A 25,845-nucleotide genomic window follows, 5' to 3' on the forward strand; every position below is an offset into this window, starting at 1 on the left:
CATTTGGGCAAGAAATTGCTCTTTCCTGGACTGCTTGATGTTGTGCTGTATGAACTGGACATGCAGGACCCACAGAAAAATGACTGCTGAAGTTGCCTAAAGAAGGTGAGACAGTCTTTCAGGGTTCCTGCTTCATGAAAGAATCTTGCCAGACGTTCTGCAGGACACAGAAGAAAGTGAGTGACAAACTTCCAATAGAGGCAAAACAGTCTTTCAAATTTCATGCTTCATGGAAAAGTCTGCCGGACACTCTGGTCCTCTAGACTGAAGATGGATGGCCCAACAGTACAGAAGAACTTTGGATGACTGTACAGGCAGTGAGACATCTCTGTCAAGTCTAGAGTTTTGGAAGTTGCTTACAATGCACTTCCTGTTTACTTAGGTAATATTATATCCTTCTGGAGTCTTTGATGGAGTTGAAGAAGGATAGTTATAATTATAAAAGATAGATTAGATATAAAACTTTAGACTCACAAAGATAGGATAAATGATAGAGAATTTTCCTTAATTTGCCAACTACTGTAACTATAATTCTTGCTTAAGAATTGTTTTGTTGTATGTAATCTTGCTATGCTAAAGTTAAGACCTTCCTTTTTATTTAGACAGAAAAGGGGAGGTGGTGTGGGTTTCCCCTCTGTATGCTGTGAGTATATTTCATTACCGTTGGTTAATAAAGAAGCTGCTTTGGGCATATGGCAGTGCAAGATAGAGAAAGGCAGGGATTCCAAGCAGAGATAGAGGAGAAAAGAAAGCGGAGTCAGAGAGACACCATGTAGCTGCCAAAGCTGCCAGAACTTTACCAGTAAACCACGAGTCTCAAGGCAATACATAGATGAATAGAAATGGGTTAATTTAAGATATAAGAGCTAGTTAATAAGAAGCCTTAGCTATTGGTCAAGCAGTGTTGTAATTAATATAGTTTCTGTATTATTATTCTGGTCTGGGTGGCTGGGAAACGAATGAACAGCCTCTGCCTATACAGCATGCGATCCTCAAGCTCTTGCTCATCTCCCAGAATGTAATTGCCACTCTTCTCATCCTTATTCTCTGTCATTTTGTACCAGCTTTCTTTCTAGTTTAGTCTGTGGTTTTCTCCTCAAGGGAAAGTCTTTGGAATCCCAGAACACATGATGGTGAATCATAATATCTCGTTACAGGAAAGCTTTGGGCACAGAGTTCGGAGAATTTCTGAGCTGAACTCATCTTCCTGGGTGACCAAGGTGCTTTGTAAACAGCAATCTAGGTAACAGAAAGGTGTGGCAATGGTAAAACCGGGTGGGAAATCAGACGTGCATGCCTCAAGCAAATCCTAAAGAAAGCGTGTTTGCAACTTTGTATCACAGCAGAACTGTTCTAAAAACTAAGCCACAAATTTGAAAAATAGTATTATCTATTAGCAACATTTTAAACCTGGTTTCTACTACAATTGAAGAAAAAGGGAGGGAGTGTGATTTGTAGGATTTAAATTTGCCTGTTGGTGGGTTTCTGTTAAAGATTATTTAGCCACAAAAATGATCAAATTGTTTTGAAACATTTCTAGTACAAAGTGTTATTCTCCCCCTCCCCACAGGGTTTCTCTGGGTCGTCTTGGCTGTCTTGAAACTAGCTCTCTAGACCAGGCTGGCCTTGAACTCACAGAGATCTCCCTGCCTCTGCCTCCTGAGAGCTGGAATTAAAGGTGTGTGACATCACCACTGCTCAGCTAAAGTTTTATTCTTATGGTTAGGAAGTTTGGGCATCTTTCTTTTTTTTGTCTTTGAGGAATCACTAAAAAATATAAATCCTTATTCCGTATAACAGTGCTTTTTTTTTTTTAATGTGTATGTGTGTCCACATGTGTGTGGAATGTCAGGTTTTTTGTGACAGAATTTCTCTGTGTAGCTTTAAAGCCTGTCCTGGAACTCACTCTATAGACCAGGCTGTTCTCAAACTCACAGAGATCCGCCTGCCTCAGCCTCCTGAGGGCCGAGATTAGTCCTGTACCACCTGGTTTAGATATCTTTCTTGATTGCACTCCAATTTATTTACCAAGGCGGGCTTCTTGACAAACCTAGACCTCACAGAGCTGGCTAGGCTAGCTAGCCAACTCACCTAGGGGATCCCCTGTCTCCTCCTCCTGGGCACTGCTGCAGGCAGGCATTCCCACTCTCTCAAGCTTTTATGTGGGTCTTGGGGATCCCATTTCCAGTACTCAGGTTTGCATGGTGAATGATCTCTCTTCTGAACCATAGCCCTACTCCCTCAAACAGTGTCTTTTAGTCATTATTTAAGATTTTATTTTCATCATTACATTTTTTTACACCTATACATTAAAAATGCCACGGGTATCCAAAACATGTACCATCTTCATTTGCTATTTTAGATAGTGATTGCTTTTAGAATTCAGAAAATCAAAATGATAGAAAAGGGACAGAGTCACGCAAACAAAATGATTTTTTTTGTATTTTCATAATTTCATGGGTAGTACTCACTTTATATTTTCCAAATAATGGATGCCTTCCCCCAGTTATTAGCATGTCATCTTCTCGGTCCAGAACAAGACGGATGGGATGGCCAGTTCTGTAGAAAACGGGTTTTCATTCTTCGTCCATCCCACTGGTCTGTCTGTCCACTCGTCTGTCTGTTCAGCTTCCTATCTTCCCACCTGTTCATTCAGCTCCTTATTTTCCTATCTACCCTCATCTGTTTACAACATGTGAAACCCACTAATCCACCGTCCACCCTCCCCATCCATTTGTACCACTTATTTAATTCTCATCCATCCATCTACCCATCCATCCACCCATCCATCTCCATCCATTCACCCACTCACCCGTCCATCCATCCATCCATCCATCCACCCATCCATCATCCATCCATCCACCCACCCACCCGTCCATCCATCCATCCATCCATCCACCCATCCATCATCCATCCATCCACCCACTCACCCGTCCATCCATCCATCCATCCATCCACCCACCCACCCATCCATCATCCATCCATCCACCCACTCATCCATCCACCCATCCATCCACCCATCCATCATCCATCCATCCACCCACTCACCCGTCCGTCCATCCATCCATCCACCCACCCATCCACCCATCCATCATCCATCCATCCACCCATCCATCATCCACCCATCCACCCATCCATCATCCATCCATCCACCCACTCATCCACCCATCCATCCATCCACCCACTCATCCATCCATCCATCCATCCACCCACTCATCCATCCATCCATCCATCATCCATCCATCCACCCATCCATCCATCCATCCATCCATCCATCCATCCATCCATCTATCCATCCATCCACCCCACATGTCTCTACTAATCTGCACAAAGTCTTCTAGGCACGGTAGATATGAATTATCGCCCGACTAATTATGACTGTCTTTGTGCTTTGCAACTCAGGGTTTGAAAGGTCTTCAAGGGATTAATGTGCCAGGCCAGCTAAGTTCTGTTCCTAGGACTTCAAATTTGACTTTCACTCAGATCCAGCCATTTTGCATATGTCTGCTGCTACTAGTTACAAAGGGGAAAGTATCAATGGGTCGAAAAATAGAAAACCATCAGTTACATGTACAGTTCATTCTCTGCTAATTCTGATTCAGAAGGCCTGGGATTTGGTGGAATTTCTTTCTTTAAAAAAATTAATTTTTTAAAATGTGTTTCTGAGTGAGGAATTTCTATGACCTCAGGGGACTCCTGCTCTCAGGAGATCTGGAAGACGGTTCTCAGGTCACTTAGTGCATGACTGCATTGTGCTAAGGCATCTTGAGGCATTGGTCCCACACAGGGCTGCACAGTGGAGTCAAGGGGCGAGTTTGGAATATACTGATGTCGGGGCTCACAGTGGCTAGCCTAGGCACTGGGATTTAGATGCTGTACTTGGCGGCTGTGTGTGTGGCCACATGTGAGGGATGGAAGGCACAGGTCTGTTGTGAGTGTGCAAGAGCCACTGTGACAGGACAGGAGAGGAGGTGAGATTTCAGCCCTGCTTCTCTCTACCCCACAGTGGGGATGCAGACACAGGTCCCTGTGTGCGTTACTTTGCTCTGAGCTATACAGAGGCTGTCAAGGGAAGCAGGGCACTGGGGCTTTGTAGATTGGCTGGAACTCAGACAAAATGGTGAAAGCATCTCCTTCTCCTCTCCTTCCCCTCCCCTTTCTTATTCCTCCTTCTCCTTCCCCACCCCCACTCCTGCTCCTCTCCTTCCTCTTCTCTTCTCCCTCCTTGTTCTCCCCCCACCCCCACTTATTCTCCTCCCCTTCCCCTCCCCTTTCTTCTTCTCCCCTTCCCCTTCCCTTTCTTCTTCTCTCTTTCCCCTCCCCTTTCTTCTCCTCTCCTTCCCCTCCCCTTTCTTCTCCCTCCTTCTCCCTGCCTTCTCCTCCCCTTCTTTCCCCTCCTGTTCCTTCTCCTCTTTGTTCTCAGACACTGACAACACACCCAGCCAAAGACAACGAACAAGGACCTGAACCTTCACTGCCAGCTAAACTTGAATGCTGAGCCGTGGATAACAAAAATGTGACTCCTCGGGGCTGGAGAGATGGCTCAGCGGTTAAGAGCACTGCTTGCTCTTCCAAAGGTCCTGAGTTCAATTCCCAGCAACCACATGGTGGCTCACAACCATCTGTAAGGAGGTCTGATGCCCTCTTCTGACCTGCAGACATGCACACAGACAGAATCTTGTATACATAATAAATAAATAAATAAATATTAAAAAAAAATGTGACTCCTCCCTGAGATCAGCCCGAAGCCCACCTGTCCACCGAGACAGTACACGGAGCTGGCGCAGGGTGAAAACCTTGTGTCCTCACTCCAACCTACTCTGGGCTAGAAGCAGCAAAGAGAGTTAGGGGGCCACGATGAACTGGGGAAGGGCATCACGCCCCACATCTAAGCGATTCATCTTTCTTCAAAGCTCAGTAATGGGCCCTGCAGTTCTGGAAGAAGCCAACCAACTACCCCACCTTTCCACCTTCATCAAAGTCATGCGTTCAGCTGACTTTTGCAAAACCAAGGAAGGTAGTTGGGCAGGTGCAATATTTATATATTGTCGAGGGGGGGCGCATCGCCCAGGGACCAACCGGTGACTCTGCCTGTGGCTGGAGTTAATTTCCTCTGAACTCAGCCTCTCCCATACTTTGGGCTCCTCAGGCAGACTTACTTGACAGCCCCCACCGCAGCAATTGCCCCGAACACAGCTGGTCTCCCCACCTTTCCTCCAAAACCTCCGCCCACGCGTTTCACGTGGCAGGTGATCTTGTTGCTGGGGATGTTTAAGGTAGAGGACACAGTTTTCTGTGAGAGACAAGGAGGTTTAGAGAAAAATGACGGCAAAGTGTTCTGGTTTCTGAACTAGAGCTACACGGCAGCAGTCAGTCACATCTGCTACAGTGTGGGAGTGCAGAGTCCGCTTATTTCTTCTCCCTTCCTTCTTTCCTTTCCTTCCTTTCTTTCTTTCTTCCTCCCTTCCCTTCTTCTGTGATTTTTTTCGAGACAGGATTTCTCTGTAGTGTTGGAACCTGTCCTGGAACTAGCTTTTGCAGACCAGGCTGGCCTCGAACTCACAGAGATCCGCCTGCCTCTGCCTCCCAAGTGCTAGGATTAAAGGAATGAGCCACCACCGCCCGGCCTCAGGATCGTTCTTTTTATTGTTGATGAGAACAGGAAAAATTTAAAACGGCTCTGGGATTTCAGCTGCATCATAGATATCCAACATTTAGATTCTGAGTTTCTGTTAGTGCAGTGGCGGCCCCTTCACTACGGAGACTGACGGCCACGGTGGCGGTAGGCAGGCGTTGGTGGGGTACCGCAGAAGCTTACCTGCACGTGGGCTGGATCCTGGGTGGACACGTATACGTCCAGTTCCTGGTCTTCTGTCTTAGGGATAACAAGCGCTCTCTGGGTTTCCATGTAGAAGTGTTCTTGCCCTCCAACATGGACCTCTCCTGGGAAGGGCGAGGACATGCCTGGAGGTGCGTGCTGGTTGGAAGCTGCCATCACGGGGCCTCATGGCATCACGGAAGTGGGATGTGAACCGCCCGCCTGCAGCGTTACCCACTGAGGAAGCTTTACCTCGTGACAGTCAAGGGGAGCTGTCTCATCGCTCTGCCCTTGACGAATCAAGCTTTAGGAAATTTCTCCTAGTCGGTTACTGGTTTCTCAACTCCAGAGACCGCATGGATACACAGGTGCATGGATGCACGTGGGTTCTGAGAAGGAGTCTAAGTTTGGGGAAGCTCTGGGACTTCAGAGGGCAAGCGTCCCCAGGGGCAATCATACGCGCTTGATGACTGGTTCCGAATGGAATCAAGGAATGACCTAGGAATTTTTCCCGACTGTTTACCTTCAATTATCTGATCCACGTTTTCAAACGCCTCCTCGATGTTCCCTTGTTCGAGCTTCTTTTCAGGGCATAGGAACGAATTGTGTTTTATGGCGTCCTATGTAAGATGACGAAAACACGAAGCCAGTCATTCTTTTATTTTTGCTGCTAATACTCCCCGTATTGTTGCCTTGTGGGACAAAGAGCGTTGACGAGCTCTAGAGTAGACGGATATCGGAGGGAATGCCTTCCATGTGTACAGAAATCAGCCCAAAAGGACGAGGAAAACATCAAGAAGGAAGTGTGTTCAGAACTGAGGCCTAGACTCAGAGGGGTGGCTCGGGATGGCAGATGCAGTGCCAGGTGCCAGGAAGGGAGGCCCCCTTTCCGCTTCTCCCAGAGGAAAAAACGCGTTTTAGGTACTTAGGTAGCTATGTGCACGAGCCTCTTCTTCACTCAGGATTTTGAGAAGGCTGAGGCTCTCTGATAGGGGCAAGACAGTCACATTGTCACCCCTTTGGGTATGTGACCTATTTCAACAGGGCCTTTCTAGACCTTTGTTCTTCTTCTTTCCCAACACCTGCTTTCTGACATGAGCATGAACTGACCCCCACGTGGAGCTCTTGGGTTCTGTGGAGTGACTTACCTGCCATTGCTGATCTTGCTAACACCCCGGAACCCCTATGTCTTTCTGCACTTCAGAATGACACCTGTCTCTTGGATTCTTAGACTCCAAAAGCCTTAGGGTTTGCAGTCTTTTAATGGGTGTAGTGAGAGCAGCTACTTTTTTTACTGAGCTTTTGTTTTATGGCAAATCACATAGCAATTTCTTCTGCGTTGATATGTGCCACACTGCAAGAAAGCTTGGGACACACTAAGTGAGGCTCTTTGAGACTCAAGAAGTTAGTGGGATATAGGGGCACATGCCTTTAATCCCAATACTTGAGAAGCAGAGGTGGGTAGATCTCTGTGAGTTTGAGGTCAGCCTGGTCTATATAGTTCCAATATAGTTCCAGATATATATCGCCTGTCTCAGAACAGAACAAAATAAAACAAAGGACTCAAGAAATCCTGACTGGCCAGGCGGTGGTGGCGCACGCCTTTAATCCCAGCACTCAGGTGGCAGAGGCGGGTAGATCTCTGTGGGTTTGAGGCCAGCCTGGTCTACAGAGTGAGTTCCAGGACAACCAAGGCTACACAGAGAAACCCTGTCTTACAGAAACAAAAACAAAAGTAAAAATCTCAAGTGTGGTGTTTATTTTCCATTGCTTTAAGAAGTCGGGTAGCAGTCATTAGGAAAGATGTCTTCTTGTTTGCAGAGCACAGGGCCTTGTGTACGCTAGGCCAGTGCTGTCGCTGGGTCACTTCCCTAACCTTAGGCAAGATGTTTCTGGAAACTAAGCTGGGCTTGCCTGTTACCTGTCTCACATATTTGAAGCCTGACTTTGAGAGTTATTTTCTCCTCTCTAAGCCCCATTTCTTCATCTTAAAAATAAAGGTTGTAATAGAAGTAATGCAAATATATATGCATACATATATACTGCTATTGTATAGTGTTTCTGTTGTGTGTGACATGATTTCTGGGGAGGTGTGAACAGGTATCTACTCATGCCAGACAAGGAACCAACAACAACAGGCTGAAGTAATGATATCCCTAAAGTCCAGCTCTTTTTTTTTAAAGAAGATTTATTTATTATGTATACTGTGTTCTGCCTGCATGTATACCTGCAGGCCAGTAGAGGGCACCAGATCTCTGTGAGCCACCATGTGGTTGCTGGGAATTGAACTCACAACCTCTGGAAGAGTAGCCGGTGCTCTTAACCTCTGAGTCATCTGTCCAGCCCTGAAGTCCAACTCTTAAAGCGATAGATTTATAAGGGTTGCAGGCACATGCCGGTTGACTTGTAGGAGCACCAGGAATGACTCAAAGGCAGCTGCGTCACAGAAAGCCCTCCCTAGCATGGGTGATGGCTCACAAAAGCTGGTCAGTTTCAGAGACTTCCTGAAACCTCTGTGTCATTTACTTCTTGAGTCTTTTCCTTTTTTTTTTTTTAAATATTTATTTATTTATTATGTGTACAACATTCTGCCTCCATGTATGCCCACATGCCAGAAGAGAGCACCAGATCTCATTACAGATGGTTGTGAGTCACCATGTGGGTGCTGGGAATTGAACTCAGGACCTCTGGAAGAACAGCTAGTGCTCTTAACTCCTGAGCCATCTCTCCAGCCCCTCCTTTTTTTTTTTTTTAATGCAAGTAGGTGTTTTGTCTAAATGTCTGTGTACCATGTGAGAAGAGGGTAGGAAATGGAATTGAATGGTTGTGAGCCACCATGTAGGTATTGGAAATTAAAACCAGATCCAGAAGTGCAGTCAGTGCTCTTCTTAACTGCTGAGCCATCTCTCCAGCCCCTACTCTTGAGTCCTTTGTTTTGTTTTGTTTTGTTTTGAGATAGGGTATATATAGCCATGTAATTCCAACTGTCCTGGAACTATGTAGACCAGGCTGGCCTCGAACTCACAGAGATCCGCCTGTCTCTGCCTCCTGAGGGCTGGGATTAAAGGTGTGCGCCACCATGACCTGCCAATTTTTACTTTAATTAGCAGTTTGTCTTAGTTAGGGTTACTATTACTGTGATGAGATACCATGACCAAAAGTAAGTTGGGGGAAGAGAGGGTTTATTTGGGTTATACTTCCACATGGCTGTTCATTATCACAGGAATTTAAACAGGGCAGGAACTCACACAGGTGGGAACTGGAGGCAGGGGCTGTACAGAGGCCATGGAGGGTGCCTTGGACTGATACATCTAGTCTTTTGTCTTTCGACAGTAGGCAAACACCCAACTTTCTTCTCACATTTTGTTGCCTGGGTGTAATTAGTCTGGCTCAGCAGGCCACACAGCCAGGATCAATCACAGGCCTCTCCCACTAGGCCTGGTTACTTCTAGGCTTTTGAATGTGAGAGAGAAACTTCTATTCTGATTGTTTTTTCTGTGTCTTGGAGCCAAAGGTAATTTCATCTCATACAAGTAATGTCTTCCAGAGCAAAATGATGTTTCCAGAGCAAGCAGATGCCAAAAGAGAAAAGAAGGTCCTGAGTTACTCTTCCAATATTAAGATATTTACAAAGATGCTTTTGACCTTACACTCTTTTTTTTTAAAGATTTATCTTTATGCATGTGAGTGTTTGCCTGTATATATGTCTATGCACTGCATATGTGCTTGAAGTCTGCAGAGGCCAGAAGTCGGTGTCAGAACCCCTGGAACTGGAGCTAGAAATGCTTGTGATCCATCATGTGGGTGCTGGGAAGAGACCCTGGGTGCTCTTGCTCTTAACCACCGAACCATCTCTCCAGCCCAACTTTCCCATTCCAAACGGAGACTGACCGGCCCTACCTACCTGGATGGTGAAAACCACGGGTTCCAGGTCCTCGTAGGTGATTTTTATCTTCTCGGTTGCTCGTTTTGCCTGAACATCGTTCTCTGCAACCACGGCACAGATGATCTGGCCCACACAGAGCACCTGTAAAGTACGTGAGGAAGCAGAGAGAGGACAGGGACACGGCTCAGTGTGCAATGGCGATTGCCGTACAGGCTTGGGGACACGAGTTCAATCCCTGGAGCCCATGTACAGGTAGGTGGAGAGAGACACGCCCCCATAAAGCTGTCCTCTGACCACCACATTGGCCTCCACACCTCTCACACTCCACACCATAATCACAATAAAAGAACAAATTTAAGTAATTTTAAAGCCAAGAGAACAGAAGCCAGACTCAACATCACCAGTGGCCGGCATCATCGATGTACTTGTTGAACAGAAATAGCCACACTGGAGTCATATGTACTTGGGTAAAAATATAACAACAATAATAATAATAATGGAAGATTTTTGAGATTTATTTTTATTTTATGTGTGTGGGTATTTCGCCTGCCTGTATCACATGCATGTAGTGCCCACAGTGGCCAGCAGAGGGCACTGGATACTGGGGAACAGGAGTTAGAGATGGTTGTAAACTGCTTTGTGGGTGCTGGGAATCGATCTCAGTTCTTCTGGAAGAGCAGCCAGTGCTCTTAAGAACTGAGCCATCTCTCCAGCCCCATGTTTAGACAGTTTTATTACGGGAGCCCCAATAGACTGATAAATGACAGTCAACCTCTTCTGATGGATTAAAAAACAAAACAAAACACAACACCAAAAAACAAAAAACAACTCAACCAAAAAAACCAGAAAGCCCCACTGATCTTCACTACAGGAGGAAAAAGTGTGTGGGATTCACTGAGATGTGAGACTAGGCAGAACTCAGTGAGAGTCTTCCTATGCCAACCTCTGTGATAGGAACCTTGGTATCCACTTGTTTAACTCCTGTGCTAGGGTGAAGCATGCTATGATCATTCCTCCCTTAAAAATGGTGGACCCCAAGGTAGTTGAAAATGGAGGAAAAGAAGCCAAGGTGTTCTGGCCCTAAGTCAGGGGTCAGTAAATGATTGTTGAATTGGAATTACAAGGCCAGCAATAGCCAAGATGACTTAATAAAAACAGAGCGAGTGAAGGTGAATGAGACCTTGTGAGAGTTCTGGTCTCCCTCCTCCTTTCTAGATCTTTCTAGAGCATTCTCTTCTGATATGGATCAATTCCTTATCAAGTAAATAAACCCCAAAGCACATAGTGGCCAAATCAGATTTACGATTCATTTTTGTTTAATGTGTTATTTCCTAACTTCAGAAAGGCAAGGTTGATAAAGGCATCAGGGTAGAGAGGAGCCAGGGCCTTGGTACTTCTGCATCTCAGTAGTAGAAAAAGCCAGGAGACAAGGGCAGTTGATGGCCAGGGGTCCTGGGTGACGATTTGCACAGGCATCTGGGGAAACGTGTCCCATTCCTACCTCATCTACAGCCAGTAACCTGTCATCATTGGCACCATTGGCGCCTGGAATATCCTCAGCTGTTATCACATCCACCACGCCAGGTAGGGCAAAGGCCTCAGATGAATCGATGGAGCTGCAGATAGGAAGACGATTAAGAAGGAGATATCAGCAAACTTTGAGGGGCCTCCAAGCCAAGGAAAGGCATAGAGTATTGTTGAAAATGAAAACAGGGAACAATGTATGGAGCCTGAACAACCAGCGTGGATCATCATGGAATAGAATCTATACTGTTGAAAATAAAAACAGGGAATAACGTATCCAGCCTGAACAACCACCGTGAACTGTCATGGAGTAGAATCTAGTATTGTTGAAAATAAAAACAGGGAACAATGTATCCAGCCTGAGCAACCAGCACGGACAGTCATGGAGTAGAATCCGGGAGACCTGCTGCAGGGCCGGGAGGTAACACTTAGCTGCCAAAGAGGAGCGTGGAGACAAGACTTTGGAAACGTGGGACAGAATTTGTTTCCTATTCAATCATGAATTTGGTGTTTCCGAGTTACCAGAGTGGCTCTGAGCCATGCATGGGGCTGCCAGGCATGAAGTTTTATCACTTAGAAGGCAAACAAAAGAACCATAACTTTGTGTGTGTGTGTGTTTTGAGACAGTCTCATGCAGTCCACCTGGGGCTGGACCTAGCTATGTAAGTGAGGAGGATCTTGAACTCCTGTTCCTCTACCTGCTGGGATTACAGGGTTTACAGCTCTGCTGGCTTTATATGGTGCTGGGATTGAACCCCAGGCTTTGTGCATGGTATTGTTCCATCAGTCCACTGATTGAGCTATATCTGCACTGCCTGTGCTCCCTCCTCACCCCGACGGTCATTTCTAGATATGCTCTCTTCCTCCTGTGGGGCTCTCTGGGTCAGGGCGTTCACTGCAGAAGAGGGCACACTTGAGGCAACCTTTAAAAGGGTTTTGAAAAGTTTTTCTTTACTTACATGATTCTTGCATGAGCCCTGGTACTGGTCACCAAAGCCATAAAAAGTTCTTCATCCGCTCTGGGGATGTCGTCACAAAATGTGGCTTCCCCTGTGGCATGTTTAAGACCTGACAGATGCATGATGGGACGGCCAACTGGATCTTGGAGAGGCTGGCGGGGGTCCACTCTCTACGGAGCAAGACAGAGTTAGACCAGGAACCTTTCAGCTCAGGTGGCCTGGGTGGCTCAGGGTGTCACAGGACAGTTCCCTTGGACAAACGGTGGAGCCCGTGGGATGACGAGCATCATGGCCATGTCATGATGTCATTTCAGTTGTGTGGCAACCCCTCTGAAATCGGTGAATGGACCCTTGACTTCCTACTTCTGTGGTAGCCCCGAATCCCTCCCCTCTGCTTGACAATTTTGGCCTCTCTGTCCTGCTTGCTCACCCTTCCAATGGCCATGAGGCCTCCATGATATCGCGTGTCCCACAGAGACAGATCAAACTCTGAGTAAGAACTCTGAGTGGTTACTCATGGCAGAGGGTGGGAACGGGAAAGGAATTATCCAGACCCAGATTGATGTCGAAAGAGTTTGTTCTGGAGCTTTTCTCTGAGGCTGCAGTGGTGTGTGCGTGTGTTAGGTCTCAAACGCAGGACAAATGGCTGAGGAGCCTATATAATGTAGCAGGCTCTGGCCTTCAGGTTCCCTCAGTTCCTACACACAAGTACAGCTTCATCCCAGCAGGCACCTCCCCGCCCCAACTCCTCCAGGCTCCCCCCCCCTTCACTTCCCTCCCCCAGCTTCTCTGATTCCTATATAACCTCAGCCGTCTTGGCTCTGGTCTCTCAGCCCTCCACTTCTCTCTGAGTGCTACCCCCTCCACCCCCATGGCCTCTGGCTGAGGTTTTTCTCATAGCTACAAGTAAACCTCCTCCTCAACCACATTTTTGAGTGTCATGCCTTTATTTACTTATTTTTTCATTCAGTGGTGTGTGTGTGTGTGTGTGTGTGTGTGTGTGTGTGTGTAGGGTAGGGAGGGCTGTGTACCAGCAAGAACGGTTCATTTCTAAGCTGTTGTCCTTCCTTGCAGGTCTCTTATTTACTGACTGATTAAACATTTGCAACTCCGGCTAGAGACGGAGCCCCTGGGGTCTGGTAGGCACTAAACAAAGCCCGGCAGAATGTCTCTTTAAAGAGATGGTGACTGTCCTCGAATCCCTCCCTCTGGTGGAGCAGCCCTCTGCTCCCCCAGAGCCAGCTCTTGGGGTTCAGAGGCTCCTGACTCCCTGTGAATAGTGATTTCTTACAGCTTATCTCTCGGTGTGGGTTTCAGTGAACTCAAAGGCACTGACCTGGTATGTTTGGACTCCCTGGGGCAGCGCGACCTGGAAATCTTCCAGAGCACTTAGGAACCGGTCTGCAATCACTGGATAGCGCTGGCTGTCCTGGAAAGACTCAGCACAGTGAGACAGACTGGTTAGAGACAGACTGGTCAGTCTGGATTGAGCTGGGTTTGGATTATGTGGAATGGCTCCTAATGTATGGAGGGGCGGCTTAGTTACCCCCCACCCCCCAGGGTTTTATGACTCTGGTGCCCCCTCACCCCTCTATCCAAGCCAGAGCTTGGATGACTGGTTTGAATCTGATCTTCATGTCCCTGCACGGAAGGGCTGCCAATGAGTTCAGAGGTGGTGTGTGTGTGTGTGTGTGTTTAGGCTGGATAAGCCATCCCAGAAAAAGTTTGAAGCTATAGTTCACAAAATGAAGAAAAATCTGAATGTTTTTGTTCCAGGATCTCTTTTTCTGAGGCGGGAAGACCACTCTGGTATCCCGACTGAGAAACGAAGCGCAGGTCTCCATCTCAAATTCAGAGGTTGGGGACAGTGGCCATGGGGCAGGGGTGGCTGAGGTACAGAGTATAGGGAAGGGTGAGACCTGTGCTCGTGGCCGGGGAAGGGTTGGGACTGGGAGGGCAAGGCAGGGGGAAGAAGTGTGGCCGCGAATATTTTAACTTCTTCTGGAAGGTTGCAATCAGAAAATCTAGGAAGCCATCAAGGTATTCATATACGTATGTTTTTGATGTTTCGAAAGCATAAAAACTTGACGTTATATTTCATCTTAATTGCGAAATTCTAGACTAAGCAAACTGAAGCCTCAGGTCCACAAAGCAGACCAGTGTTTGTCTGGACGGGGTGGGAATGAGGACACGGAGGGGGCGCGGGGGTTCTTTGGGGTGATGAAAATGTGCTACATTTAGTTAGTGTTGGTGGCTCCACAGGTCGACATTTGCGTACTAAGTTAAAATGGGTGGGTTACATTATAATTTATTATTTGTCTCCTGTCTTACTGTAAATATGCCTCAATAAGTTTATTTTAAGAGAACAAAAAACAACAAAGAGTGAAGACAGAGACTGGGTACCGTTTCTGTGCTGGGGCACAATAAATGCTGAGAGCTGATGGTGGTTTATCTGCTCATCAGGGCCAGATCTCAGGAGGGACGCCAGGCCGACAAAGGCTACCCAGATCAAGGGCTTCTAGATAATGACAACAGGCTCCCCACAGGATAATTGGTTCCACAAAACTAGGAGCTCCTGGCAGCAAGGAGCTGAGAGAAGCCAGTATTATGGCTTGAATTTCATGTCCCTGGATCACTATGTTGAAATCCAAGCCTCCAGAAACTCAGAGTGTGACCTCTCAAAACAGGGTGGGATGTGACCATGGGGGGTGGGGATTAGAATTGGTTGCCATTATGGCTGGCGTCCTCTTAGAAGGAGAAGTTTGGGCCTAAACACACACACACACACACACACACACACACACACACACACACGGTAGCTCTGGGTAAAGGCAATGGCAGGCTGATTCCGGCAAGGTTACTGGCAAGCCACCAGAAGCTAGGCCGTGCCACCAGAAGCCACGTGCAAGGTGTGGAATAAAGCCTCACAGCTCTCAGGAGGAACCAACTCTGATGGTGTCTCTCTTTTCTAGATTATTATTCAGTTTGAGACAGCTCTCATTCTGTAGCTCAGGCAAGCCTCGAACTCATTGTGATCTCCCTGACTCAGCCTCCTGCGCGCTGGGCTAACAGGGGTGAGTCAGGAGACTTCACCCCGCTTTCCGATGGCACCTTGGGCAAGGCCTTCTGGCGGCAGAACTATGAGCCCATGACCACGCGTGAGGACGGTCATCACTGTCTTCTAGCACACTTACGGCCGACTCCGAGGACAGCGTTAGTTTTCTCCTCAGTCCCTGCAGAACCTCCAGGTAGAACTTGAAGAGGAAGCTGACCATCAGAGTCCTCTTGAACTCCACTTTGCCTCCTAGAGCTGAGGCCGGGAGCGAGATTTCTTCCAGAAGGTGCCTGCAAGCCTCGTCTAACAGGAGCGCATTCCAGTGCCTGGTACCGTGGGAGGCGAGAAGGACCGGTTAAAGGGCAGTCTAATTACACAGAAACCGACATTTTAGAATCCCCAGGATTTCTCTTAGAAATCGTGTTAACAAGGTCTTCAGAAAAATTAAAGCCGGGAATCTGCTCCAAGTGGCACGAGAATCGTGGCTGGGTGAGAATGGAACCTTCTCCACTGCGAGAGTGTTCCAGAATCAGATATTCTAGAACAGAACAGGCACTACTTGGAGAGGGCCGCTGAGTGTTCATTTGCAGGAGAAAAGGGACCCATATGAGAAAAACATCACCTGCTGGTTGGACTCAGGTCTGGGCCGTTGTTGTATCTCTCACCAAAAAAGTGGCTTAATTGAAGCTAAATAACGTGGAATTAATTGCTGTGGAATAATCCTCTTGTACACTGCAAAGATTTGTCACTTGAATTGGTTTAATAAAACACTGATCGGCCAGTAGCCAGGCAGGCAGTATAGGCAGGGTGACCAAATTTAGGATGATGGGAAGGGTGGAGTCCCGGCTCTCCAGTCAGACACAGAGGGAACAGGAGATGAATGTGCCATCGTAGTAAAGGTACCGCCATGTAGCAGAGCATAACTAAGGAATATGGGTTAACTTACAATGTAAGAGTTAGTTAGTAATAAGCCTGAGCTATTGGCCAAGCATTTATAATTCATATAAACCTCTGAGTCAATTATTTGGGAAGTGACTGCCAGGTTTTGGGGAACAGGAGAGAAACATCCAGTTACAATTCATTCAGCAAAATTAAAGAAGGAACAAGCAATGATTTTTTTCCCCCCAAAAAGTCTGGGTTTCCATCCTTCCAGGGCTTTATCAACAACTGTCAGGATCAATTAGCTTTTCCCATCATCAAGGCTCCCTCTAAAGCACAGCGCTCATCACTGACCTGCCGAGGAGCTGCTGGCAGGATCGGTGTGCACTGATAGTGGCGGGCCCCACCCCGCCGAAGGCGATGCTCAGGTCCTCGATGGTGTCTGTGCCCTCGCTGAACAGGACTCTCATGCCAGCATTCACGTCGGGCAAAGCGTTGTGAGGGCACTGGGCCTGCCGGAAGGCAGACACAAACTCCCACTGCGGACACAGAAGCCGTCCGGGCGTATTGGATACGTCAGAATAAAGAATTGGGTTCCTTCTTGGTGCCTCTAATTAATTAATCACTTAGAGGGATATAATGGGACACAGAGAGCAGTTGGCTAAATGAGAGACCCTTGGGCTGCCTTCTTGCAGAGTGAAAATGTTTTTTTAAAATAATTCATTTATTTATATTTTTATTTTTGTATATAAGTCTTGTGAATTATTTGCTCCACATGTGTCTAGGAACCCTTGGAGACCAGAGGAGGGCATGCAAGGCCTCAGAGCTGGAGTTACAGTTATGTGCCCTGTGCAGGTGCTGGGAACAGAACCCAAGTCCTCTGTAAATGCATAAGTATTCTTAACTGAGGAGTCTCTCCAGATACCCTTAAAAAAAAGGTTGGAGCTGGGTATGGTGGCCCACACCTTTAATCCCAGCACTCGGGAGGCAGAGGCAGGTAGATCTCTGTGAGTTCAAAGCCAGCCTGGTCTGCAGGGTGAGTTTAAGGACAGACAAGCCCACACAAAAAAATCCTGTCTTGAAAAAAAAGTTGACCAGGTGGTGGTGGCCCACGCCTTTAATCCCAGCCCTCGGGAGGCAGAGGCAGGCGGATCTCTGTGAGTTCGAGACCAGCCTGGTCTACAAGAGCTAGTTCCAGGACAGGCTCCAAAGCTACAGAGAAGCCCTGTCTCGAAAATCAAGAAAAAATAAGTTGTTGGGGATGGGAAGGCACGTCAAAGTTTCTGTTCCGAAGGGAGGACTCAAAGACCATCCATAGCTGGGACGTAACTTAAGACTTCATTATTACCTGCCACTGCTGTGTGTGCATGTGTGTGCATGTGTGTGTGTGGTATTGGCACTTCTCTGAAGTCAAGCACAGCCTCAGAGAGAGGCCTAAGGAACAGAGAGTGAGGGCATTAGGCCACCTCCATAGTTGGCTGGGTGACCACAGCAGCCCAGTCTGCTGGGTCAGGGAACATCTGGAGGCCATGTGTTCCTGTAGAGCTCTCGGGGTTGGCAGGAATTCGGGGGTGGGAAAGCCAAGCTAGGACTCCAGCTTCCTGTGTGTCAGGTAGAAAAGCTCCATCTTCAGCCAGGGAGCCTTCGCCCGTGGGGAGCAGGACCACAGGCCTTCTGCGGGTCACACCCCACAGCTGTGGCAACCACCAAAATCTACATCCTGGAGCCACTTGCTCAGGACAGTCCCAGAGGCTTGGTGGCTGAACCAGTTTGCGGCGGGTCAGGAAACAGTTTCGGGGACACCATTACTTTTCTTCCACCTGGCTTCAGACGTTAGGGGTGACCGGACTCCAGTCTGACTGGGAGAAGCAAACCAGCAGTTTTCTCACCTTTCGAGAGTGAGGAATGCACACAGATACCAAAACCTCCTCTGGCTTCAGGTCCGCATTCGCCCACCCAGCAAGAAAAGATCCATCGAGGGGAATCTGCCGTGCGCCTTCTGTGGAAAGAAATGGCATTTCTGTAGTCAGGAGGAAAGCGATCTGTGCTTTCAGAGGCTGGCTGCCAGTGGAGATGTGTGCCCTCTGCTCAGAGTGACAGATGCCGAGGTCTGTGACTCTGCCAAGGCATCCCCTTTTCCTCCACTGTGCGCGGCACTTGCTCTCCTGTCAACACTCACGCTGTGCCTGCCACCCCTGTGGGTTTTCATCCTTCAGCCAAGGATATGAACTGAAGTCAAGGCTGCGGTGAAACTTAAGCTAGCACTGGATTTACTTTTGCTGCTAGCAGAGTTCAGATGACGCTTGCCGCAGTTTTGTGTTTCTGACAGACATACCTGGGCTCAGCTAGTCACCCTTTGGGACCACAGCACTATTCTCTGGCTTTAACACACGGGTTGCGTGTTTTAGGGTACAGGATGTATCCTGAAGAGATCAAACTATAGCCGAGGGATGGTTTGAGTTCTCTTTCCACCCCCCCCACCTCTGCACAATTGGCACTGTATTGGTTGGAATGCCAGCATTGTCATAACTGGGTGGAAAACCCTGTGATCACTGTCCACCTATCTCACTGCTATGCCAGTGAGTTGAGATGTCTCGAGTTGAGACGTCTCTAGTGACGGTCTTTCCCCACCCCCTCTGAACTCCCAGCAGTTGAGTGACAGCATCAAACAGCGCAGCGAGCCCGGAAGGAAGTCCACAGCAGCAGAGGTGTGGCTGCTGCTTCTGCAGTCCTGCGTCTGGGAGGTGGCAGTGAGTCCAGATCTCCTGAGGGGGTGGGAGGGACAGAGGTGGAAGCATTGGATGGGTGGTCAGGTAGTCCAGAGGGAAGAGGAGGGGTATTTTAGATACAGGAGCCCCGGAGATGGGACAGGTGACCAGGGGAGATTGGGAATGGAAGCCAGACAGACAGAAGTTCCCAATCTGCTAATGTTTGAGTGCTCGCTCATCTCCTTCAAAACTCAGGGCCAGAGAGATGGCTTAGTGGGAAAAGGCGCTTGCACCCAAGCCTGATGACTGGGATTTAATCCCTCAGACACCATTGGTGGAAGGAAAGAGCCAACTGTGGTAGGTTGTCCATTTGTTCATGGCAAACAATAAAGAGACAGCACATAAAATGTCTTATTTAGTTAACGGAATTTAGCAGCCACTGTAACAATATTCAGAGCTAGCTGGGTGTACTGTGGTAGAACCCTTGCCTAACATGCACAAGGACCTGACCTGAGAGGGATCCCTGGTGTGAGACCTTCAGAGCAGGGATTGGCGCTATTTCAAAGGAGAGCTTTGGCTCCCTTCCTCCTTTCTTGCATTTCTGCCTTCTGTCACAAAATGTCAGTATAAGGCCATCACTATATCATATCATGTGACATTGGAGTTTCTAGCCTACAAAGCCATGAGAAAAGAAATGTTGATCAACCACCCACTTTTAGTTTTAGTATCACGGACTAAAGTTGGCATCCCATCATTTTCTGGACAAATGGCAGGGGCAGTTTGGCAAGCGGTTAAACAGCTTGGGGATGAAGGGTGTGCAGTACCCGACAGCTTAGGGATGAAGGGTGTGCAGTACCTGACACAGCCTGGCACATGTTCAGCCTCTTGTCACAGGGGTGTTAGAACTTGTGGGACAGACCAAAGTGGGGTGAGGGCACAGGGGTCTTGGGGGACAGGGGAGGTGGATTAGCAGGGAGCTGCCGTAAGGAAAGGATCCATTCAGTCAGTAGTTAAAATGAGTCGGCTTTCCCTCCGCATGTGGGTACTTGGCTTTCTGTGTGTGTTTGAAGAAGAGCGCCATAGACGGTAGTGGTGTGTGTGTGTGTGTGTGTGTGTGCTCAGATTGGATGTAGATTGAAGGCCTTGCCCCTTAGGCTATAGGAACATACCCTCTGTGTGTGCGTGTGTGTATGTGTGCTCAGATTGGATGTAGAATGAAGGCAGGAGCCTTGCTCCCTTAGGCTATAGGAATGCACCCTCTGCAACAGGCTGGGATCCCCATTATGTGTCCACCCTCAAGACAGGGTTTCTCTACACAATCCTGGCTGTCTTGGAACTCACTATGTAGACCAGGCTGGCCTCGAACTCACAGAGATCCCGCTTCCCCTGCTTCCTGAGTGCTGGGATTAAAGGTGTGCACCACCACACTCAAACCTCACTCTCTTTTTCAAAAAGATTTATTTTTATTTTATTTAGTTATGTGTAGGTATCTGTATGTGGTTCTTTTGTGTAAATGTAGGTGACCACGGAGGTCCGATTCCCAGGAGTTGGGGTTACAGGCAGTTGTGAGCTGTCCAACATGGGTGCTGGGAAGCAAACTCAGGCCCTTCGCCACAGCTGGACATGCTCTTAACTGCGGAGCCATTTTTCCGATCACATCCTCTTTTCTTTAGAAGATTGGTTTTTATTTTTAAAATTTATATATAATGCTTACCTTCTGACAGCAGGTTGAGGGTGGCTTTGCCCACAGAGAGAATAGGATTCAGATCTGAGTTGCAATGCCGGCTTATCACGTGTCCACCTAAGGTCTGAGGAGAGAGAACGACAGCTTGGTTAGTGTCTCAGGTCTTCTACCTTCCTTATAGACATCTGTCTCTCATCCTCTTAGGATGTTGGAAGACTCAAGAGGAGTCTTGGCCACCATCGATACTTGGGGATCCATGAATATTAGAAGGCGGCTCTTAGGCTTGGTTTGTCTGACCCCCATCACTCCTTGAGTTCTGCTTCCAACCCCTAAATGCAACTGTCACCCTATCCTTGGTAGGCTCTTGTGAGTATGGTCATCTGGAATATCTTGAGAGTTTTCTCTACAGACTCCGCAGGTGCAAGATGTCCACTACACTGCTCAGCAGATATATGACGCATATGTGTGCTTGGAAAACCAGCCATGACTCGTTTCCCTTATGACAGTGGTTCTCCAGCTGTGGTTTGACTAGCACAAAGTAAAAGACTGCCCAGCTTGCTTTAGGTACTAGACTTCTGTTAATGGAGCCTAAGATTAAATCAGACTTTTTGATAGGCTTGTCAAAAAACTAGAAAAGATGTGATGCCTTTTGTGGCTTAGTTTTTGTGTTGAATTTCATCCAGAATTTTTTTTTAAATATTTATTTATTTATTATGTATACAATATTCTGTCTGTGTTTATGTCTTCAGGCCAGAAGAGGGCACCAGACCCCATTACAGATGGTTGTGAGCCACCATGTGGTTGCTGGGAATTGAACTCAGGACCTTTGGAAGAGCAGGCAATGCTCTTAACCTCTGAGCCATCTCTCCAGCCCCTCATCCAGAATTTTACTGAACATTTCACTAACTATCATTTGTTGATTTAAAAATATTTGTCAGTTGGCCTGTTATTTTGACCATTTGGCATGCTACTTCTGCTTGTGCTTATCTTGACGTCTCAATGAGGAGGAGGAACAAGAGTGTGCCCAGTGACGGACGGCAGGAAACCCACCGCCATGTTCCGGATCTGCTGCCCCGCCAGGCTCCGAAGGTGTTTCAGGAGAGCTCGGTAGGTCTGAGTTTTCTCCTCCGGGAGCTCAGAGATGCTCTCAGCCAAGATGTCCTTCACCTGAGCCAGGCTACAGCAGGCACCGATGGTCAGTCCTGAAAAACAGGTTGTTTTCATCGGTGATATGGAAGGAGCAGAGCCGGCATCACCGCGGTAGGGTCTCATTTACCAGTCGGTTAGTGGTGCTTTCTATTGTGGCTGCTCAGGGGGTCACCAGGAGCTCCCAGACCAGCTATGTCAGTCTCTGGGAGTCGGGCTTTCTCTTTCTCTTATTTTTATTGATTGAGCCAAAGTCTCTCACTGGCTTGAAGCCTATTAAGTAGATTGGGCCCATGCCCATGAGCCCCAGGGGTCTGCCTGTCTTCACCTCCCTGATATTGTGATTCCTAGGGGTCCTACCTTTCCCAGATTTTCTAGGTGGATCTTGGTGATCAAATTTAGGTCTTTATGCTCGCAAGATCCAGATAGCAGAGCCAAGTTCCCCAGTCCCAGGCACAGGGATTTTAAAGGCCAAAGGCCCCAGGGTGATCTCCTGGGTAGCCAGGGATGGGACCTGGGGCCACACTTATCTTTGGACAGGTGTGAAGAAATAGATAGAAGAGAACATGTTGGTGGTAGACTCTACTAGAGCCTCCCATGACCCTCCTGAGTGACCAGGATTACTATGTGATTGAGGGGAATGAATCTGACAGCATTAACACAGTGGCAAAGGTTGTTTGAATCCCTAGGTCATTGGATTCAAATTCAAATAAATCAGAAGCTATTTTTTTTTGGGTAGGAAAGAGTTTCCGCACAAATTAGAGGGAGGAGACCAATAGTGAGGAAAAATGGTGACCTCTGCCTGGCTTCACTGTTCTCACAGGGTTTACGGTGATGCCATGTCACGGGGTGACATGACGCCACCACCCCAAGACCTCCTTAGAGGAACTACTACCTGATGACTTCTAGCCAAAAGCACATGAATCCTCAACCCAAGTAACAAACAAACCAAGTTTCTACTTACTTGCCTCCATAAAGCCAAGAGACGAAACAGTCTATGTATGTCCCTTACTGCAAGCTACCCCCGTGCTGTGTGTCCTTTCAGTACACTCCGGTATGACAACATCTCAGAATTTAACAGCCAAGAATTTAGCCCAAGAAGACGCGAATAGGAATCATAATCAGTAATGTTTTGGATTCAGATCTTCCAACTCTGATAATCGTAACCTCCAAGAGGGATACTGGCCAATCAAAACCAACACATTCCAAGGACACAGCTGCCCGAGGCTTCCCATTGGTTGGTGGTGTTGGGTGTGGGGATGTTCGGGATTCACAGGAAGAGGTGAAGGCAGCCATGGGTCAGCACCCAGGAGGATTGGGACCATGTCTCTTGCCAACTGACTAGAAAGTAATCCAACGCTTTGATGGCGGTTGGAATGAAACCTGTGAGAACTGGCAGGACGTGAGCAAGAGCTTCAGGATATTTCCTCCGTAGGAGGAAAGGGGTCAAACCAATCCGCCCAGAGCTGACTTAAAAATAATAAATCCTTTACTGCTCTCAGTTTTCATAATGAAACTTTAGTGTACAGGTTTGAATTGATCCTGCATGTTGGACACTAATAGCCCTGAGTCTGTTTTTTAGCAGGCTTCAGATTGGGTTTTGATTTTTCTCTTGCTGATTCATCTTTGAGGGTACCCCATCCTCCTACATAGCTATATTTTATCAATATTGAATATTCTTGACACAGTATTTCTCTGTCTTTGCCAACACACCCCATTACTCTCCCTGTTTCACTAACTTCGGCTCACTTCCCAGATGGGAGAAGACTAGCAGCTATTATTATTATTATTATTATTATTATTATTATTATTATTTTATTATCCACATGCCAAACAAATCTCACCTGAAAACTGTTCACTAAATCGTCCTTCCTTTCCAGAATGTCAGCCTGAAGTATCTGTCTCCTGTTCTAGCCTCTCATCAAAAGATGCTCTAACGAGATCTGGTCCTATCTCAGACCCCCCCCCTCCCCAACGAGTGTCCTGTTGATTCCTTATCCCTGTGAGTTCGACTGGTACCTACTCCTTACTTTCTGTAGCCAGAGACAGTGGTGCATGCCTCTGACCCCAGAACTTGGGTGACCGAGGCAAGGTGATCACGGTTTTGAAACCCATCTGGGCTATCTCAGGAGACTGTGCCTCTAAAAAAAAAAAGTCTTTTTAACAATAAACTAAAACTCAAACCCCAAATTCCTACCATACTTTTGGAGGAGCCTAGCAAAGCAAATGACTTGTCCCTAAGAAGGCCCTGGTCCTTGTTAGGGAAGAAACCAGACACAAACCTCTTACTATTATTTAGGCCAGAGGCTTTGCACAGAGACCAGAGTGGCTCATCACCGCCTCTTTTGGCTTTTTGCTTGTTTTTGGTTTTGAGACAGTCGAAGCTTGTAGCGTGGAATTCCTGATCCTCGTTTTCCCTCCTTCCAAGTGTTGGGATGACAGGCGTGAGCCCATGAGCCGCCACACCCTGCTCCCTGCTTCTGGTTTTCAACAGATGAAGAAAGAGACGGTTCGACCCTCCAGTGGGGCGTGGAATGCCAGCTGCCTGCTCTATTGCTCTGTCCCCACAAGAGTTCAGATGCCAGCTGGGGCCGGACCGACCGTCTGGGCCATTTTCATCGTACGTCTTGCTCCTCCACAGGATTTCTGTTTGATTTTCTTTCTGGTTACAGAACTTAACTTGCATTCAGGTGGCGTTGGAAAACTTGTTTCGATTCTTAGAGCTTTGAATGTGGCTGCCAATGGGGGCGGACTGAGAAGCCACCGATAATGGCACTGGGATCTGTTTCTACTGCATGTACTGGCTTTTTGGGACCCTAGTCTATTTGGATGCACACCTTCCTAGGCCTGGATGGAGGGGGGAGGGCCTTGGACTTCCCACGGGGCAGGGTACCCTGGATGGAGTGAGGAGAAGGAGGGTGAGTGGGGGAACAGGAAGGGAATGGGAGGAAGGGAGGAAGTGTAAATTTTTGAATGGAAAAATAAAAAAAGAAATTAAAAAAAAATAAAATTTAACTCTGTGCCACGTGGGCCCATCGGGTAGAAAGACGGTGATGCTGGGACTGTCCATAGTAAAGAGAGACTGAACCAACCATGGGTGGGATATGGACGCACGTGCAGTTTAAAGAAACCTTCACCAAGTGGTGCTGTCTGCCACAGAGATTTGATCCCTGGGGGTACTGGTGTGGTCACCTCTAATTTCAGTGCACACCCTGCACCGCAGGAAGTTTCCTGATGGCCACTGGAGGGCAGTTGTGGTCCAGCTTTAAGCGAGGCAGGGACAGCACGTTACTCAGACGTCATAGTCTCAGGGGCTTTCCTTTGGCTGAGGGACCACACTGGGCAAGGCCACCCCTGCTCTGGAGAAGGGAGTGGTCAGGGCAGTGGGGCTTCTGAACTGGGAGTGGGTGACCTTGTAACCTGATGACCTTGGGCAAGTGCGTTTTCTTTTTGCAGCTCACGTTCTTCATCTACAGAGGAAGGATTGGGTTAAAGTGAAGATTTAAGACCCCTTTGGGAACTCATATAAAGAACTCAGGGATAGGAGGGGTGGGTAAAGTGACCCTCTCCTTTAACACGGCTACTTTTTTTTCATTATTTCTTTTATAAGACTTGGAGACTCAATGCTTGATGTTAGAGAAAGCTGAGAGCAGGAAGGCTAACCAGCACTAGGCTGGAGAGCGTTCTCCTGCTGCAATTGTCGGCTTAGGCTGATTATCTGGACCCCAGTCTGTGTGTCCTTCTGTCTCTTCTCTGTCCACCAAAGCACTACCTGGGTTGTTCTATGCGGAAGCTCGCAAAACTCATGAAGGGAACCCATGGCTTGCGAATGTCCAGGTTGAAGCGGGGATTAGCAGGCTCATGGTTTTCATTGAAACCTGCCTTTGTCATGGCTGTTGAGAGAAGCCAGAAGGTAGGACTCCTGCGTGACAGTGGCTTGGCTGTCTTCAGCTCCTTCCCTGACCACCAAAGACCTCCATAAACACACAGTGACCTACAAGTCATTCTTGACTGAGTTGTTAGTTCTGACGGAGTCCCTGCTGCTTGACTTAAGGGGTCATGACTACCATTATAATTCCTCACATTCAAATTCCTGACCAACTCATTCATCTCCACCCCCCACTCCACCCTGAATTAATCTGTTAGCCACTGGATAAGTGTGCATGCCCAAGACTAAGCTCTGGGC

The 25,845-nt window shown here is 47.7% G+C and overlaps 1 protein-coding gene across 2 annotated transcripts in view; it reads right to left on the reverse strand.

Annotated features, from left to right (window-relative positions):
• LOC130866959 (aldehyde oxidase 2) overlaps positions 1–25,845 on the reverse strand; it is a 73,923-nt gene that overhangs the window by 27,892 nt on the left and 20,186 nt on the right. For both annotated transcript variants that reach the window (XM_057758627.1, XM_057758626.1), the window contains exons 11-23: positions 21,564–21,715; positions 20,544–20,637; positions 18,011–18,120; positions 16,476–16,660; positions 15,382–15,568; positions 13,524–13,616; positions 12,188–12,357; positions 11,206–11,320; positions 9,723–9,845; positions 6,342–6,438; positions 5,819–5,943; positions 5,160–5,293; positions 2,472–2,559 (exon numbers count right to left, since the gene is read on the reverse strand). In XM_057758627.1, the coding sequence (XP_057614610.1) occupies positions 2,472–2,559; positions 5,160–5,293; positions 5,819–5,943; positions 6,342–6,438; positions 9,723–9,845; positions 11,206–11,320; positions 12,188–12,357; positions 13,524–13,616; positions 15,382–15,568; positions 16,476–16,660; positions 18,011–18,120; positions 20,544–20,637; positions 21,564–21,715 (1,673 nt within the window). The remainder of the gene's footprint in view (positions 1–2,471; positions 2,560–5,159; positions 5,294–5,818; positions 5,944–6,341; positions 6,439–9,722; positions 9,846–11,205; positions 11,321–12,187; positions 12,358–13,523; positions 13,617–15,381; positions 15,569–16,475; positions 16,661–18,010; positions 18,121–20,543; positions 20,638–21,563; positions 21,716–25,845) is intronic.

This window comes from Chionomys nivalis, chromosome 26 (assembly GCF_950005125.1).
Source record: "Chionomys nivalis chromosome 26, mChiNiv1.1, whole genome shotgun sequence".
Taxonomy (NCBI): Eukaryota; Metazoa; Chordata; class Mammalia; order Rodentia; family Cricetidae; genus Chionomys; species Chionomys nivalis.